General features: G+C 43.9%; 1 protein-coding gene across 7 annotated transcripts in view; it reads right to left on the bottom strand.

Annotated features, from left to right (window-relative positions):
• Samd4a (sterile alpha motif domain containing 4A) overlaps positions 1-15,521 on the bottom strand; it is a 220,867-nt gene that overhangs the window by 48,359 nt on the left and 156,987 nt on the right. For 4 of the 7 annotated variants that reach the window (XM_076544845.1, XM_076544843.1, XM_042284722.2 and 1 more), the window contains one exon: positions 547-810. The exons of the other annotated variants lie outside the window; for them this stretch is intronic. In XM_076544845.1, the coding sequence (XP_076400960.1) occupies positions 547-810 (264 nt within the window). The remainder of the gene's footprint in view (positions 1-546; positions 811-15,521) is intronic. 7 annotated transcript variants of the gene reach the window in all.

Below are 15,521 nucleotides of genomic sequence, written 5' to 3'. Positions count from 1 at the left end.
CACTTCATTGAGAGCAAATAAAGTAATAAAAGATCACTACTTTGTTTCTCTGAATTAGTGACAGGTCCCTAGGCACAGCAAGGAAGAGGGTGGAATAGCTTGGCATCTTCTCAGATGACCCTATCCAGGCTAGCAGGAGTCTTCAGTGTCCAAGAGTCAGGGCACAGAAAATGGAAAAAAGAATGTTGACCTTTCTCGCTCTGGCTTCTGGGTCGGGGCAAATGATCATTGATCACTGATCAAAGATCAGAAACAGCAAACCTCAGTACTGTCTATTAATGGCAGCTCCAGGGCACTTTCAGAGCCTGCCCTTGGCATTGTCCCAAAAGCCTGCCTGGCTATTGTCTCACCAGCTGACATCATTATCAGCTGGAAAGAGGCTTCAAGACCTTCCTCCAGGGCCAGCTCTGGAGTTCTGGAGGGTGTGGCTCGAATGCACAAGCTTAATGGGAGGAGCTGGGCTCCATCTCTCTTATGGACCACCTCTCTTTCCCCTTGGACTCCAAATCAAGGGAGGGCCTCTTGGTTCCTCTCGTGGTCACTCACCTTTCATACCACTACCTTCTTCTTGGAATGTGTTACGAGCAGTGGTCTGATCTTCTAAGTGTTCACTCCCACCACTTCCTGAAGAGGCTACACTGCTTTGTGGAGACAGGGGGGCATGATCGGATGGGAGGCACTGGGGTCCTCTAGCTCGTAAGTCCTCATGAGACATCCATCCATGTCCTAGAGGCTGGTTTGGCACATTCATGGGTGGGGTAAGGGATACAGATCGTTTCAAAGGGCTGTGGTGTGCCTGGCCTGAGAGAACTGGAAAAAAAAATAAAATGAAATAGGTTATTCTCCCCATGTTAGCCTGGGACGCAGAATAACCCACAATACCTTTGCACCCTCAGAGATACCGTAGCTAACTCTTACACTCCACTGGTGGTCATAGTGGGTTAAATCAGGTCTGGGACTGTCCTTCCCTCTCCTGGCTAAAGAGGGGGCTGCCTGGACCTGCTTGTGGGCTAGGTTGCACCCTGGAGCCCAAACTTATGGTGCTCACACACCCGGTCTTCACGTTTGTGAGTTTGGATCTGGTTTTATTTTAAACTTACAAATCAGACTTTGGAGCAGCTGGGCAAAGCTGACAGCTTGGAAGAGGTCATCTGACCAAAATGAACAAAGCGTGTGTTGGACAATATTTTTTTAAAGAGCAAGAATGATATTACCTACATCGGGATGGAGGACCTGAAGGGCAGGCAGGCTGGTCCCCATCTGGGATCTGGGCAGGGCTGATCTAGACACTGAGGTAGTTATTGTAAACAGGAGTTAGGGGACTGTCACCTCTGAATGGTGGTAGGAGCTCAGGGAGGGAGCCTGGCACTGACATGACCTCAGGGTATGGGGCACTGGCAGTCGTGCTAAAAAGGCCAATTCTTTCCCTTGCCCTCAGGGTTCATGTCAAACTTTATCTGGCAAACACCTTCAGGTAACAAGGCTTTCATTCAGCAGTCAGCAAGGCACTCCCACTGAGCATGCTCAGTCCTTCCACACAGTGGGCAACATCTGCAGAGCTCCTTTTTTATTTTCCAGAAAACTAGGAAAAAGCAACAAAATGAGCGTAACTGGCCAAATTAAATTGAAGGCACTCAAAGGAGGGATTTAAGCAATATCAATGCTGAGGGAGCCGATGTTACCCTTGGTTGGTTTTGCTGGGTGTGTAAAGTGACTTTACAAAATAAGTCTATTCATAACTTTTCTCTCAGTCTATTTTGATTGCTGCTGTATTAATGTGGAGCTGAGCCACATGCATTTTTAAACATTTTTCCAGGGAAGCCATTGAATTCCATCTCCAGCTCTAACCCCTCCAATGGGGTACTTGCTGTTCCTAGTTTCAGCCATATATTTCTTTGCTGGCAAGAACTTTCTGTGTGTTTCAACAAAACTTTAGGTAGATCAGATGGCCCAAATAGCGGTACTGCCTTTAGATTATAGATGGATATTAGCTACATAAAGACCAGAGCAGGTGATTACCATGACTCCACCTTCAAAATAAAGACCAGAGCCAAAAGGCAGGCTGCTGCCAAAAAGCATGTCCTGGCACCATTCCAAGCCGTAGCGTCTAAGAGCAACAAAGCTCAATACTTTTGGGGTCATTGTTTCCACTTGGCCTTGTGTATGAAGCGGGACAATCAAAAGGACTTAACAACTTTTTTTATTAACAAAAAAGTGTGGGTGGGGGTGCTTCTGAGTATAACATTTGTAATCTACTTAGGAAATTTCTAGTTTGAATAGATTCTGTTGAAGGCATCAGATTTGTATCTACCTTAAATATTTGTGAATGTGACTTTTAAAAAAAGACCCTATCAGGTGTATTTTCACTAGATTAAAGAACAAACTATTTGAAAAGGCTTTCTGGGAAATGCATTGCTCCCAAATGGGGTAAAATTAGAAAAAAAAAGTTAAAACAAATAGGAAACAGCAACAAAAATTAAGAGAGAAATGAATGGAAAGAAAAGCTAGACATCCAGAAAATTCATTTCATGCCTATCTAAGCATTTATATAAAATTGGGCAGACTTGTCTGGAACCTCCCTGAATGCTGGAACTTTCTGGAACTTAGCTCTACATTTTTGTAGCTCTGGTGGGGACTTCAAATGGTGCTAGGCAGGTATGACTACATTTCTATCTGGGGTCTCCTCCGCACAGCCATGATTCAAGGGAGTCTGAAACTACAAAACAGGACTTGCCCCAAAGGGATCAGGCAGAGCAGGTGGGATCTGTGGTAGCTAGAATGTTTAGATGTAATAGCAAAATTGAGAAATAATCAATATCCATGTCTCATGGTTCATGGCTGCTGTTAGTATAGTATTTCGTGTGTGTGTGTATGTGTGTGTGTGTGTGTGTGTGTGTGTGTGTGTGTGTGTGTGTAGGTAGGTAGGTAGGAGGACAACCTGTGGGAGTTGGCTCTCTCCTACCTTGTGGGTCCAGGGACTGAACTCAGGTTGTGAGTTTGCCAGAATGCGCCTTTACCCTCTGGGCCATCTCGTCAACCCCTCATTTTGATTTGGATGCTTAGAGTAATAAAATACATATGTAGTAGCTGAATTACATCATTGAATGGAGCCAAGTTGTTTTCTTGTACCTAAACATTTCTCAAAATCCATGTTACCTCTCGCTTCGGGTGGAATAGTAAAAGCAGACACCTGAGAAGTTTTGCAGCCTGGTTGGTGGTAGCCGCCCTATAAGGACCTCAGCAGAGGCTCTTGAATGCCCTTGCTATTGACTGCTGTGCGGTAGCCAGTGGCCAAGGATTGCTTGGGAGGGCTGTCCGGGAGTCGGATTCAAATGCTGCAGAATGAAGTGCACCTTGACAAAACCTCCACAGGGATCAATTGGCAAGTTCTGCTTGAGTAGAGACCCTAAATTTATACTGCATTTGTTACCTTTACAATATTGTGGGGGGGGGGAAGAGGGTAGTGTGCTGTGGGATGGTTTCGTTATGTGAAAACTCACACTAAAATTTGCCCAGGGGAGCACAGTTGTGACTCTTTGGCATCACTGAAATGAAACCTCAGGACTGTAATATAGTATGTATTCAATTCTGCTTATAGTTTTAGAAATCTCGACGAGAAATTTCAGGTCTCTGCTTGTCTGTATCAGTAGCTTCACATACACATGCCATTGGGATGTCATAACCTGCAGAGTATTTATAAATTCAAGTGACTCGAGTGTAAATGGTAAGTATTGAGTATGTCTATTTGAAATATGGGGGGAAAAGCAAATAAAAATAATCTTGCTATATAGCAGCCAAGTAGCATGGCAGAACTGAGAGCATCCTGACCACATGATAAACTCCATTATGCCACTTGGGGACAGCTAGCTTCTCCGACCTCACGATTTCTTTCTCATCACCTAGCATCTTTGATGTGATCCCTTTCAACACCTTGGAAAGGAAATCTACGACAGCTGTCCATGGAGTCTGTTCTGAGCATTTTCCTGAAAGCCTGGGATTCAGATTTATTTCTCATTTTCTTTAGCCAACTTAGACTTTGCCTTCACTTTTAATTAGTGAGATAAAATTCAGGCTGAAGAAAATTTCAGATTATTTAGGACACTGGAGAATATTAAGTGAAACTACTAAGAAATAAGGAGGCTTGTGGGGGAAAGGAAGGTGTAGGACACTGGGCCTACTGTCTCTTTGGTTCACGTCGGATGGAATCTTCTATAATGGGACAGAAGCTAACAGTGCGACTCTAACAATAACACTCTTGCCGGACGGTGGTGGCACATGCCTTTAATCCCAGAACTCGGGAGGCAGAGCTAGGTGGATCTCTGTGAGTTCAAGGCCAGCCTGGTCTACAGAGCGAGATTCAGGACAAGCACCAAAACTACACAGAGAAACCCTGTCTCGAAAAAACTCTTCTAGTGTTTACACAGACCTTTCGTTATGCATCACATGTATCAGCTCTTTCTCATTTTGTGATTTGTAATTAAAAAAAAAACAAAAGATTTTTTTATGAGGACAGACTCCTAATGCTTGAGAAGTAGAGGCCTCCGAGAGGACAGCATCACTTAATAATTTCTAACTGAGAGCCACGAGGCCCTGAAAATCCCTATGCACACCAGGCTCTGCCAGGGGGTGAAATACTGCGCTGTGAATTTTAAGAGCATGGAGACAATTTGGGAATTAATTTGGAATAAATATAAGTGAAAATGATCAATGCTGAGTTCACAGCCATTTTTGCTTTTGTTTTTGTTTGGCTCAGCAGATCTGAAGTGCCAGTACTGTTTTCACAGGGGACTTCAACCTTTTCGTCTTCGTTATTAACTCACCGCTCCCTTTGTGTATTAATCCGGGACACTGTCAGGTGACAGAGACGACTCTTCTGTCTTGACTGACAGGTGCTTCCCAGTGTGATCCAGGGGGTTTTAGGAACTATCAGAGTACTTTCTGTGGTCGTGACTTCCTCGTGTTCAAAGCAGCCATGGCTTCTCTTTGCTAGTTTCTACCCATCTCCGGTTTAACATTTAGAATTTAGACTGTTGAAGATGTTGGATACTGATGCTCCAATAAAGGCAGTCAGGATCCCCACCTAACTAACATGGCCCTCTCCCATCGGACCAAGTAGCCTATGTCTCACCTCAAGGTTAGGTTCTGTGAACACAGTGACGAATACATACATTTTAAGTTCAAGAAGTTGCCTGTTTCTCACAGAAATTTGGTAACTTGAAACTTTTCCCCTTTATTTTTACTTAGGCGTATGGGTGTTTTGCCTGCAAGTCTGTTGCAGTGCCCAACGAGGCCAGCAGAGGGCATTGGATCCTGTGGGACTGGAGTTATTTACAGGCAGCTATAAAGTGCCATGTATGTGAGTGCTGGGAATACAATCTGGGTCCTCGGGAAGAGCAGCCAGCTGGTGCTTCTAACTGCTAAGCCACCTCAAATTTCTAGATGTTCATGTGATAGAATTTAATCCAATAGCACAATTAAAGTTTATAAAAATAAGTTATTTTTATAAATGGGGGAATATATATATCGTATATATGTATATGAAAAGTTACTGAAACACATATTATGTATAATTAACATATGCTAATAAAAACTTAAAATGTAAGTCATTCTAATTCAGGGATTGGAAAGGTAAGGTAAGGAGCATATTGTTTAAAAATATTAACTTATTTCACAAATGAAAAGGTCCTGAGGGATTCCTTAGGACTCAGGCGACATATGGCGTGTACACTTACGTATGATAAAGCACCACAGAAGAGCACCCACAGTGTTGCTGATGCTTCCCTGCCACCCCTGTTGAGAGCATCAGTGGAACCTTTGCTGACAACGTCTCAGGGCTCACAACACACAATTTCTAAGTCTTACTGAAGGAGGCTGGTCAACACTTGTCAAGTCTCAGAAGGTTATTCTTCGAGAGGAACTGAAGTGGGTGGAGTTCCTCTTCCCCCTTTTATCAAGGGTTCTATCCTGTGGATTTGTCTTGATGATATGTTTTCAGTGTATCTACGAATTGCTACTAGAAGCTTTCAATTCAAAGAATGGAGTTCTACTATCATTACTTTGGATGTATAATTCTAGGCACTTGCTTTTCTTTTTCTTTCTCCTCCTCCTTCTTCTTCTTCTTGTTTTGTTTTTTTTTTTTTTTTTAAACTGGGACAGGTTCTCACTATGTAGCCTATGCTCCAGGCTGCCCTCAAACTCATAGACAGTCACCAGTCTCAGCCTCCCAAATGCTGGGATTAAAGGCTCATACCTCCAAGGCAGGCTAAGCACCTTGACCAAGACTCAAGGGTAACACGATAAGTGACATTAGGCCCTGAATTATTCTTCTTTGTTTGGACTTGTGGTCTGAGGCCCTGTGGTGGGAAACTTCAGGGAAGAAAAGATTCATAGTACTTCAAAAATACATTTCGAAAAATACAATGGCAGAGAACTTGATCAATGACATCATGCAAAAAGCCCCCCCCCCCCCCCCCCCGTAGGAGTCACATTTATGGTCACGAGCAGAGTTAAGTAGGGGGAGAGGAGAAGAAAAGGGAGGATAATTAAATATTAGGTCAAACTTCACATGCGTTGCTATCACTGCTTTAGAAAACAGATTACAAGCACATCCGGACATCAAAAGCCTCAACTCTGCATGCTTACCCTTCGCTTCTTGCCCACACATTTAGAAAACCGGGGTGTAGAATGTGGGAACCCCTGAGGAAATTTCCCCATCAGGCTTCAGACTCCACTTCCTTTTTGGGGAAGACAAGAGAGCATGCCACAAAACAGAGGTGTGGGTGGGAGATGGGATGTTCCCAGCAAGCCAAGGGTGGAAGCTGCATGCTTTCTGTGAAGAGAAAGTGCCTGTGGAGACCAGACCAGACCAATTCAAACCAAACCAAACCAACCAAACCAACCAGACCAGACCAGACTAATCCAAACCAAACCAAACCAGACCACACCTGACCACACCAGACCAGACCAGACTAATCCACACCAAACCAGACCAGACCAGACCAGACCAGACTAATCCACACCAAACCAGACCAGACCAGACTAATCCAGACCAGACCAGACCAGACCAGACTAGACGGAGGCTCTAGAAGGAAAGAATGCTGCAGAGAACATTACAACCCGGTTGGCAAGCTCCTATGTCTTCATCTTTTCGCTCATTAAATCTCTTTTTCATACACGATTGAAATGAAAGCGTCCCGTGCAAGGACGGCTTCTGGAGAAGTCTTTCCAATATCACGAGTCCTTGTCACCGTGTCGGCTCTTATTACCTCCAGATGGTTTAGCCCTTGGGCAGAGTAGAGATGTTCGTCTCGGCCTTCATGCTATCACTTAAATATTTGGTTTTTAAGAACTAAATTAGAATGTTTCTGGCAGGTTTTTATTACAGCATTCATCTTGGGGACATCTCATTTGGGCCCTTGTCTGTTTCCGTAATGGCGAAACTGGGTGTCATCCAGTAGAAAAATCTACTTTAGATAACCGCTGCTTGACACCACAGTGTCATTATTTGTGGAATAAATTAGACCCCAAACTAACACAGACATTTTATAAAAATCATTAGATTCACATTTACAATTTCTGTTTCAAATCAAGTGGACCTGAAAGGAATTATCCCAGAGCCGCTCACACAGTGCCATCCAAACCAAAGACAGTGACTGTGTCAGTAACACGACATCACTTAGGCAGGTGTCCTAGCACACTCAAGAGACCATGGCATTGGTCCAGCCTTTTTCAAGTCTGCAGACTGGGTTCACTTTACTTTTCTGTGTTTTCTTTTTCATTTCTACACCTCTAACTAGGCATGCCCTCCCCAGGTTTGTCCAAGAATTTCTATTCATAGAAAGTAATATCCAGAAATGAGTTCAGACAGAATGACAGACTTGGACTCGTTTTGTTCATGACGCCAGGTAAAGAAAGCAAGGACAGCAAACAGGTGCCAGGAGTAGATTTAACCAGACATTTCCCTTAACGTTTCCCCCACATATGCATTTTTTTTAAAAAAAATGTGTTTCGAGAAAAGCGAGACTCGGAGAGATCCTTTTGTGGCGATATTTTCCTTTAAACCCTTTCCCTCACATTGTATCTGCCGTCCCGCCCACTTGCACACCTCTCCAGGGAGAGCTTCATTGATTCATATCACACAGCGTGCATCTTGTGCTTAACAACATCTCCTCGACCACCACTGAGTGTGCGACCAGCCAGGTAATCCCTGTTTGTCACTGCAAATAGCCAGGACTTCACAGTTGAGCATCTGTCCCAAGGCCATGCATGGCCAGAATTACTGAACAAATCATCGGGGTCTCTTTTAACACCTTGTGACCACCACCAACACTTGTTCAGAGAAGCCCGCTAACTGCTCGAAAGGAACTAACAATATCTTCAAGCCCTGTCTACCAGCTCTTATCTTGATCTGAACCGTAAGCAAGGTCTTCACTACGCAAAAGTCCCACAGCTCACAGGTAATAGGAACACGGGGTTCTTGCGTGGGAGGTCAGGCAAGGTCAGACATTCTTAGAGCATGCCTATACCCTACTGCAGACAAGGCCGCCAAGCACAGCGTGTGCTCCAGGATTGAGTCTGAAACACTCCAGTTGGCCTTGACCAAACTGCCCTAGCTCTTTCTTCTTTCTAGTGGTAGAAGACGGGTTACAAATGATTAGAAATGCATTATGTACTCCTAATTCTTAACTTAGCTTCTCAATAAGAAAATGAGAACGAGAGTCCCAGCAAGGCACTGGCAGGGCAATTTACCGATTAGGCAATTGGCTCTTGTTTTCATTAAAGCATTCCATCTAAATGTCAAATGCAACAATAACACATAAATGACCATTCAAAAGGACCACAATTGGAGCTTACACTGATAATTAGATGATTTTTTTTTTGTTAATTAAGAAGAATTGGATGCTTTAGCCTCTCCTGGCTTCTTGATTATACTTGATTGAATCACCACGTGATTCCAGACAAGTTATCAAGCTTTCCATGCCAGTGCCATTTTCCTCACCTCCGTCCTTTTCCTGAACACTAACCACCGCAACCTGCCTCTCTGAGTGTGGGAACATGACGGGAGTGTACTGAGTTTGGGCAATTGATTTACTGTGGTCTGTAATTACACATAATGATTGGGACTTTTGACTTGGCACCACATTTATCATTTAAACTGTTCTGTTCTTCCCCTACCCTTGAAAAAACGGGGTTTTCATAATTGCTCTCAACACATCTACTTGAATATTGTCAATCTGTCCTCCAATAAGACACTCCCAGATTCTGGGTTCCCGTCATCTCTCAGTTCCCCAGGGCAGAGGCAGGATTTGAAGATCCTCACTTCTTGCTGGATATAAAGATAGAGAAGGCCAGAGGCTTCAGATCCTGACAGCAAAGAGAATAGGCCTTGCAGGCCACTGGGGCTGGCCTGAGTCCAGATGCCAATCCTGATCTTGGGGTTGATGGCTCCCTCTCTTCCCTGTTTATTGCTGCTGTCCCCTTTACCTGTCCTACAAATCACGGAGGTGTGTGTTCATTTATTTACTTAACACAGTTTCTTAAACACGACCACCCCAGATGAGGTCCTGTAACTGAATGTGGGGGGTGCCAAAAGGTTTGGTAGCAATAAAAGTTTTCTCAACATACAACGACCAAAACGTAATTCAAAATCAAGCAGGTAACACATCTGAAGTGTTTCTGGAAACACTCAGCCATGTTGCATCAAATGACTTCACTGTGGTCTTGGATCTGAGCATACAACATAAGCAATTAGCATCGCACATACCACCACACCACACTACGACAAACACTGCCCAAAACACCTGGCTCAGATTCGAAACTACTGCAGGTTTTGAATTGTAGCATTTTCACTCTTCATATGGGGTCTTCTGCTCTTACAGAGTGGAATGGTTTACAGAAAATAGACTTCTAAAATTTTTCTTTTCTCTTTTCTTTTCTTTTTTTTTTTTTCTTTCTTTTTTTTTTTTTTTTTTTTTTTTTGAGACAGAGTTTCACTGTGTAACTCTGACTGTCCTGGAACTCACTCTGGAGACCAAGCTGGCCTCCAACTCACTTGCAGAGATCTGCCTGCCTCTGCCTCCTGAGTGCTGGGATTAAAAGTGTGCACCACCACTGCCCATTTTTTGGGGTGGGGGGAGGGTTTAGATAACCATCCTCAGACAACTCTGCTTTCCCCTGGAGACATTTCACTCTTCTGAAGAAAGGGGGGTGGGGAGCACAGCCCAGGGCCTTCTCGGAACATAAATCACACACTGGAACTTCACACCATACTTTTCCTTGGTCTAGAAACACAGCTGTTGAAGGCTCAAGTGATTCTCAATCAGAAACCAAAAGTTTTCTAGACCCAGGGGTCAGTAGTGCTGGCAGCTGCTGGCACCTTGATAGAGAGGCTGATTCTCAGATCTCTCCCAAGGCTACTGAATCAAGATCTGTATTTTCACAAGGCTCCCGGAGACGTGCGCGCACATTCGAGGCTAAGACACATTGATTGCACACCCAGCTGTGCCTCGCTATCTTGGTTCTTGTTCTGTGGATGCTGGGGTTAAGACATCCACCAGAGCCAACGCACTCTGCTGAAGGGTAAAGAACTTGGGGATTCAGTCGGAATTCCTGTGATCCTTTCGTGGCCCAGGCCTCCACATCAATAGCTATCAAGAGCAACACCACGGGATTGTTAGGGCATGGGGGGGAGACTATTTAATATATATTAATGTGTTTGGGAATTTTAAAGTGCCATGGAAACTGTTAGACTAGATGTCAGAGTGAGATTAACCTGGGTGTGGGAGAATAAACTCCAAGTACTCGCTAGTCTAAGGGCATTCATTCATACTTATGCAGCATAGGACATTGGCATGAACAATATCTCTGATAGTGTGTTTCATGGACCATAAGAGCGGCAGTTTCCACATTTGGTCTGTATACTGGCTAACTACCTGTTCTGCTCTGTCTTCTTAGGTCGTGTTTCAACTTGGCCTTTACTTACCTCCAATGTGTTTTAGAGGGCTATGATACTGGGAATTGAATAGTCTCCTGCATCCCAAATAAAAGTGCTGCCACTGAGTGATATCCCCAAGCCAATCTTCCATGTATTTTTTAAGTGTTCAGGTTTCATATTTATTTGGGAGGGGGTGTATTACAGTATATGACTCACTTCCTTTCCCATTAGTGACCAGGACTTACAAAACCTTGTCTATCCTAACATTTATAAGCAATACTGACAGACTAAAATTCTTATTGGAAATTCTAAATGCTTTCATTATATTCAGAAATTCAGGTTGAGAACCTGTTACAAGTCTGGGTGACATCTGGTTACTCATATGCAGAACAAAGGGTTAGAGAAGATGAATTCACCAGACATTTATTGAATGTCCATGATGTATCAGGCTCTAAAAGATGAAGACACAATGTTGAAGAGGCCATGAAGACCAGTAGATGATCTCTCAGCCCCTCCCAGAGGTGATCTTCCAGGATGCTATTAGCCCATTGACACAAGGAAGGTTCTTCCAAATGAGTCTAACTTATTTGGACATGCTATTATTTGCCTGGCCATTTTTATTCCTTTGTATCATTGAAAGTTGGCCTTGTAACATGCATAGAATGGCTAATTGGAAGGAGGAGAAGAGAGCAACTGCCAAGTCTCCGCAGATGGATGCTGGAGAAGATAAAGCACCAAACCACACCTTCCTCCTGTTCCCTCTGGTCCCAGCGCTCTCATTTCTCCTATACATCTAGGCTCTTGTGATGTCATGAATAAAGACTCTCTGCTCTGTTGCCTCTACCTGCCCTAGGCTGGGGACGCTGTATTGTCATTGTACCAAACGCACAACCTTTCACATCTTTTCCTGGTCCTTTATCTTCTGAAGGATAAAGGCAGTCACATGGCAGGGAATACCACATCATCAGCTATCATTCGCTCTGCTGATTTCAGGTCAGGTTCTTAATATGTCTGCAAGTGTTCCATTTAATCTCCATGCAATATCTGACGAGGTAGGTTATATTCATCTTTCCCTGTATCCCCACTTCACAGACAGGAAGTTGAGGTGCAGAGAGGATAAGGAACAAAGACACGGCAGTGAGGAAGTGTTAAGAGTCAGGGTTTAAAGTCTAAGGTTCTGTGATTTTCTGGCCTGTGTTCTTAAGCCCAATGCAAACTGTTTCTCATGACACACGGAACTTTAGGGTTAGTTCATCCATTCATCCATCTGTCTAATCATCCATCCATCCATCCATCCATCCATCCATCCATCCATCCATCCACCCATTCACCCATCTATCTTCCTATCTATCCATCCATCCATCTACCTGTCCATCCATCCACCCATTCACCCATCTATCTTCCTATCTATCCATCCATCCATCTACCTGTCCATCCATCCATCCACCCATCCATCCATCCACCCATCCATTCACCCATCTATCTTCCTATCTATCCATCCATCCATCTACCTGTCCATCCATCCACCCATCCATCCACCCATCCATCCATCTGTCCATCCATCCACCCACCCACCTACCCACCCACCCATCTATCTATTTATCCATCCGTATTGGTTGAGCATCAACCTTCTGCTAGTTGGATGTTAAAAGGGATGTTGGTAAAGGCCCACTAAAATAATACATAAGACAATGCTTTTTCAAATGGATGAGTATTAAGTGTTAGTTTCCTGTAAAAAGAGTTTAAGCTTAATTTATTCACTCATTCAACAAACAGTATTTTTAAAATTTTTAAGAGTGTGTCTATGCATGTGTGCATGTGTGTGTGTGAGTGAGTGGATGTTTCTTGGGAGGCTAGAAGAAGGCATCAGATCCTCTGGAGCTGGGTTTACAGGCAGTTGAGAGCCACCTGTCTGTAACATCAACAAGGACTCAAACTACTGAGCCACGTCTTCAGCTCCATAAACAGCATTTCTATGTACTACTGACTAGGGTTACAGATGCCAAAAGACAAATCCATAAAACACAGGGCTGCGTAGATGCAAACAGCATTTCTTATCCTTTATTAAGCCATCCCCTCCGTCATTTGGGAGCCCACAGCAGCTAGGAGCCTTAAGGCAGCATTAATATTCTAAGTAACACTTTGTATGGAGGTTGCTGAAGAAGGTAAGGAAATTTAGGTGATTTCAATTTCCATTAATTTGTCACAGCTTCTCAAGAACTAATAAGAATTTCTGAGGAGACAGAAATGCACTCTGAATCGTGGCCCGCCCTTTTAAGGATGACGGTATCAGGGAAGCACACGAAAGTCAAGAAGACCTGTCTCCTTTGCCTCTGTGGCAATGTTCATTTTCATTTCCTTGGCTGCAAGTGGCATTTCCATGCAATTGTTTCAAATCTATGGCTCTGAGTAGCACAGACTCCCTTAATTTGAATTAGCCGTTGCCTACCCAACGACAAAGAAAGTGTCTCATTGCACTTGAGTTTTCTCCAAATGGCTTGCAAACTTCATAGGTCTGCTCATGTGGGCGTTGAGGGCTGAGCTAGGCAAGCAGCTACATAAAAGAAGCCAAACCAGGATCCTTTTATTTTTAAATTAAATTCTGGAGGAACATCAGAATTAAAAAAAAAAAAACAACCTAAAAATGTTACGATAACCATTATGTTTCCCTGAAGTAAGAGCCGTGCCTCGGGATGGTTTCCCTCAAAGTGAACGTTCTGACTCACCAGGTAGCAGATGGGGTCGGAGTAGAGATTTACATTCCTTAGGCAAGCCCTCAAGAAAATCAGTAGAGAGCAACGCCAAGATTTGACTGAAAAGTAGATGTTAATGTTGTTTATATGCCCAATGGAACTGGGCCTTAGGGAATTTTAATGATGGTGCTATATTTTATTTAAACGCTTCGGCCAAAACCATTCTTTTCAGAAGACGAGAGGGTGTCAGCAACGGTGTAATTTGCTCCCCTCATTTATTTATTTATTCTTGAATTGTCACAAATGCTGACCCGTAGGCTGGGAATGTAGCTCAGCCGTAGAGCACTTACCTTGCAAGGTTCTGAGTGTGAGCCCCCAACATTCAACAAATATATATGATTACGTCCATATCATCTAATCTACCCCTCCTAGCCATTTTTGTCAGTTAAGGCATCAAAGACCTCAGATATTACAGTTGTCCAAGGTCACTCGGAAAACTGGACCCTGAAGCCAGGCCTGGGACACCTGTGTTTGGGGCCTTCAGGGTCACCATGTAACTTTAGTCGTACTTTTATTTTTTATTTTTTAAGAGCAGAGCATAGGCTTCTGATCAAAAGTGGGTAATTGCTGCCTTGGTGCGGCTGTATCTTGCAGGACCCACATGCGCTGGTGCACACTTTCACGCCACACATGAAGCAGAGCAGACCTGGCTAAGGCTGCTTGTCCGTTCCTGGCTTTTCCAGAACCAGATTCACCTGGTCTTCGGTGCCTGGGATTTCACAGGTGCAGGCTCTTTGTATCTGTACTTCTCATGTTCGCTGCCCACCACTACTCGGTACTTAACAGATCACAGGACTCTCCCACTTTGGACCCACATGCCACACTGAACCACTGCTGTGAAGTCAGTCGGCACTGTCTATGCATTTACAAGGGCAATACCTTCAATCAAAGTCCTCTCCCACAGAAGACTTCCTTATTGCAGTCAATCTATTACTCAGTCTGGATAATATTTATTTAATTCAGATATTTTATATGAAAGTACACTCATGTGGCAGTGTATGCTTAGGGTTTGTGTATGCAGACTAGGACCGGCCATCATTTATCTTCTGTAGCTTATGTAGAGTGAACGATACCTCACAGTCAGTGTGTTCAGAAGTAAGCAATGGTTTAGTGGAGGTGGAGGACAGCCTTCAGGCCAAAGTAGTCTCCCATGTCTGGACTTTCAGTAGCAACTCTGCCTGATGTAACAGCAGTTTGAGAGGACGATTCCCAGAAAGCATTCAGCTTCTTGCACTTAAGCCACATGGGGGCAGCCAGAAATACAGAGCCTCAGTTAAGGAGAGAGAAATATAGCTCTTTTCTTGGCCACTTTGGGGCTCCTTTTCTAGAGTGAAAACCCAAGTTATAAACATGAAATACCCTATGTGCTTTATTCTTTCTTTAATGAAAAAAGATAAAAATTCTTTGTATTGACTATTTTAAACATTTGCTCAGGAAACTTCAAATGCAGAAAAGAGGCTTGCATGTGGCCAGGGAGCCGCGAGGGAGAACTTGGGCACCAAGAGGACCCCAGAACTGGGTGCTTCCAGGTGAGTGCTTAGGGAGCATTTTCAGAGGGTAACTGCCTCTCCAACAGCCGGCCATCAGCCTGTTCTCTCAGCTGCAGAGTGAGGTGTGGGGACAAAGGAACAACAGAATCACTCCAGAAGCCAAAAGTGTGCAGCTGTCTCTAGGGACAGCGAGGTCATCAACAGAAAACAGGGCAGGATCAGGACTACACAAATCTTTACCTTTCTGTTCCCAGATACACCTAGACAGAAAGAAAGCCGTTAAGGAACACATCATTTGCTTGCAAGATGTGCACTTTCTCTGAGTGTGGGCAGTGCTCACTCCTG

This window comes from Peromyscus maniculatus, chromosome 9 (genome assembly GCF_049852395.1).
Source record: "Peromyscus maniculatus bairdii isolate BWxNUB_F1_BW_parent chromosome 9, HU_Pman_BW_mat_3.1, whole genome shotgun sequence".
Taxonomy (NCBI): domain Eukaryota; kingdom Metazoa; phylum Chordata; class Mammalia; order Rodentia; family Cricetidae; genus Peromyscus; species Peromyscus maniculatus.
The sequence above is the reverse complement of the archived record's forward strand: the minus strand, read 5'-3'. Positions and strand labels throughout refer to the sequence as shown.